Genomic DNA, 2956 nt, shown 5'->3' with positions numbered 1-2956 from the left:
GGCCGGGATGGCTACTCTCCGCAGTGAGCCGAGCGACAGCGTGCGCTGCGCTCCTCAATGGCAAAGCTTGCATCACCGCCGTGTGGCCCAGCCGCCCTGAGCAGCGTCCCACATCCCCCCCTCCCACTCATTGACCCCCCAACCCCCACCACCACCACCACCCGCAGGTCCCCCAGGCGCGCGGGGCCTGCAACTGCCCCATCACTGTGAAGCTGTCAGGCCGCGACATGCGCCTGGCGTGCCCGCGCTCTGTGGCCAACGTCACCGACTACTACTGGCAGGTGCGCAGCATGGCCAGGAGCCTGCACAAGGGGGTGCGGCGATGCCCTGCCATCACCACGTGTGCCTTAGCATCCATCCACCCTGCGCATATCCTGCGAGACACGGTGCACCCCAACAATACGCGCGCCAACTGCAAACCCTCTCTCGGACAGTCCTGATGCCCGTCCCTGACCGCCATCTCCCGCCCCAAACAACCCCCTCCCAGATCGCCGCCCAGATGGGCTACACCTGCTGGGAGGGCCGCTCCCAGGCGCCCCTCACGGACTACCTGGAGTCACCCAACAACGCGGCGTCGCCCTCCGACACACAGGGGCCCGTCTTCGGCGACAGCGCCCCCGCGCCGCCGCCGCTCACACCTGGCGGCTCCGCAGGCGTGGGGATCGCGGTGGTGTTTGGCACCCTGGGCCTGGCGGCCCTGGCCTACTTCGTGGGCTACAAGCGCCTGTGGCAGGAGCACAGGGCAAAGAAGTTTGAGCGGTTTCAAGATGGCGGTGGCGGCGCCGGCGGCGGCGGCAGCGCACACCTCACGCACGCGGACGCTGCGGCGGTGGCAGCAGCTGTGGAGGGCGTTGCGCCGGCGTCGCGCTCGTGACTGCAGGCCTGAAGCGCAAGGCAGCGCACTTTGCGGCAGCGTGCGAGCAGCTCCAGTGGCTCCGTGCCACCTTCTCTCTGGGGTGCGGTGAAAGCCAGGCGCGCCTAGCGACCAAATGGGCGCCCACCGCCTGCATCCCTGCATCCCTGATGTGCCTCAAGGACGGCTTCATTCTCCTGCTGTGTGGATGTGGATGTCTTTACCTCTTGAATTGTGTGCATCGCTCAGCACACGTGTGCAATGTGGATGTTGTTGGCACTCCCAGCAGGCTCGCCGCCTGAGTCGGTAGACGGCCCCCTATCAGCGCAGCTCTGCCCCTGGAGCATGGTCTCGTTGACTAGGTGGATGTAACATCATTCTGGTGGACTCTGTATGGGAGTAATGATCATTGATTGTGTCCTGCTGGATCCAATCCGTCATGCCTCGACGCTGCACGCTGCACGGCCGGCGGGCCCTGGGCTGTTGCTGCAAATGGCCGTTGCAGCTTCCCAAGCCTTGGTCATTTGCGACTCAGAGAGTGCATGCTGGGGATGCTCAAGGCAGGCAATGGACTGGATGCCACAGCGGCACAGCAAGCCAACCGCCTGGCGCCCTGCCACAGGCGATGGGGCACTCAATGAGTCAACGGGCCCCTGCCAGTCCCTCATCCCCAATGCGTTGCCGAGCAGCCATTGACAGCTTCACAGCCCAAACCCATCTCAGAGACGCCAACGGTGCGGTGCGAAACAAGGAGATCCTGTGCGGCAGCCCCACGCGATCTCTTCCAGTTTCCGTGGCCACCGTCAGCTCGCCTTTCGCAATGGCAGCTCGTGTCATGACGAGGGCGCAGATGGGCACCGGCATGCGCCCTCTGCAGTCCAGCAGCAGGCCCGTGTTCGGGTCGCCTGCCAGGTGCGCGATGCGCAGGTGTGCGTGGTGCGCGACGGTCCCTGGGCTGGAGCAGCGGCGGGTCGCACGTAGGTGGCAAGTGCTAGCCTCAGCGTGTTGAGAAGCCTTTAAATCAGCCTAACTTATCCTCATGTCAGCAATGGGGCAGCATTGTGATCCCCCATTGTTGTGGCTGGACTGGTGCCATCCTGGGTGGCTCCTTACTGCAGTGCTGTCCCATCGCCCCTCCAGGCTCGCCGCTGGTGTCCCCGCGCAGCGCCTGCGCCTGGCAGCCGCCGAGCAGCAGCGGTCTCACACACAGCAGCAGCAGCAGCAGCAGCGGTCCTTGGTGGCGATGCGGTCGTCTGCCGGCAGCGAACTCGTCCCCGATGACGAGTTTGCCATCTCCAAGATCTCCTTTGGCTCCATCCTCACCCCTGTGGGCTGCTTCCTGCTGGCCTACGGCTTTGGCGCCTACTTCATGCTGCTGCCCGGCGCAGACCTCAGCAGCATCATGCTCATCTACGGCTTCCCCATCAGCGTGCTGGGCTTCGCGCTCAGCTACGCGCAGCTGGAGCCCGTGAAGTGCAAGTGGGTGCCTCGAGGTTGCGCTGGGTTATGGGGTGTTTGATGATATGTTGGGAGGGGGGGAGGGTGCAGAGATAGGCCGTCAGGAGCAGGAGGGCGGCCTGCATCCGCAGTGAAAAGTGGTTGGGGTGTCATGTTCCTGCAGCCGACGCACTGCCACGCATGCAGTTATCGTGTTGCAACCTATTGGGCCGCCCAGGAACACAATTCCGCCGCAACCTTCACCCCTCCGCCGCCACCATCCCACCACCACCGTCCCCCCCAGGACCACGCGTGGCGCCCTGGAGCTGCGTGACACCCAGATGACCGACATCCAGAAGCAGATCAGGGAGGACGTCACACGCTACAGGTGGGGGGGGGGGGGAGAGTGGCTCCGGGGAAGCCCACAGGGTTGGCGCCGGGTTGCGGTTGGTGTCCTTACCCCCAGGGGTGGCCAGGAGGTGGTGTTCAAAGAAGTGCGTGGCAGGTTGTACAGGGGACGGGCACGAGCAGCTTGACGACAGTGGTACTTGGCACTGGGGGGTGGGCTGAGGCAGCAAGCGCAGCGGCCGCTTGTCCAGCAACACCCCTCGGGCTTGCAGCTGGCGGCCGTGCGCCGCCTGCCAGTCTCTTGGTGTGTCCCGCGGC

The 2956-nt window shown here is 65.2% G+C and overlaps 2 protein-coding genes across 2 annotated transcripts; both read left to right on the top strand.

The window, feature by feature from the left end:
* Positions 1-227: 227 nt before the first annotated feature.
* Positions 228-874, top strand: MNEG_15791 (hypothetical protein; the record flags this gene model as incomplete). Its single annotated transcript, XM_014035739.1, has 2 exons — positions 228-281; positions 488-874. The coding sequence occupies 2 exons, from the start codon at positions 228-230 to the stop codon at positions 872-874; spliced, it is 441 nt and encodes a 146-aa protein (XP_013891193.1).
* Positions 875-1673: 799 nt separating this feature from the next.
* MNEG_15790 (hypothetical protein) lies at positions 1674-2826 on the top strand (the record flags this gene model as incomplete). Its single annotated transcript, XM_014035738.1, has 4 exons — positions 1674-1765; positions 1994-2332; positions 2595-2678; positions 2757-2826. The coding sequence occupies 4 exons, from the start codon at positions 1674-1676 to the stop codon at positions 2824-2826; spliced, it is 585 nt and encodes a 194-aa protein (XP_013891192.1).
* Between the last annotated feature and the right edge of the window lie 130 nt (positions 2827-2956).

This window comes from Monoraphidium neglectum, assembly GCF_000611645.1.
Source record: "Monoraphidium neglectum strain SAG 48.87 unplaced genomic scaffold scaffold05674, whole genome shotgun sequence".
Taxonomy (NCBI): domain Eukaryota; kingdom Viridiplantae; phylum Chlorophyta; class Chlorophyceae; order Sphaeropleales; family Selenastraceae; genus Monoraphidium; species Monoraphidium neglectum.
This window is presented reverse-complemented; position numbering and strand designations above follow the sequence as displayed.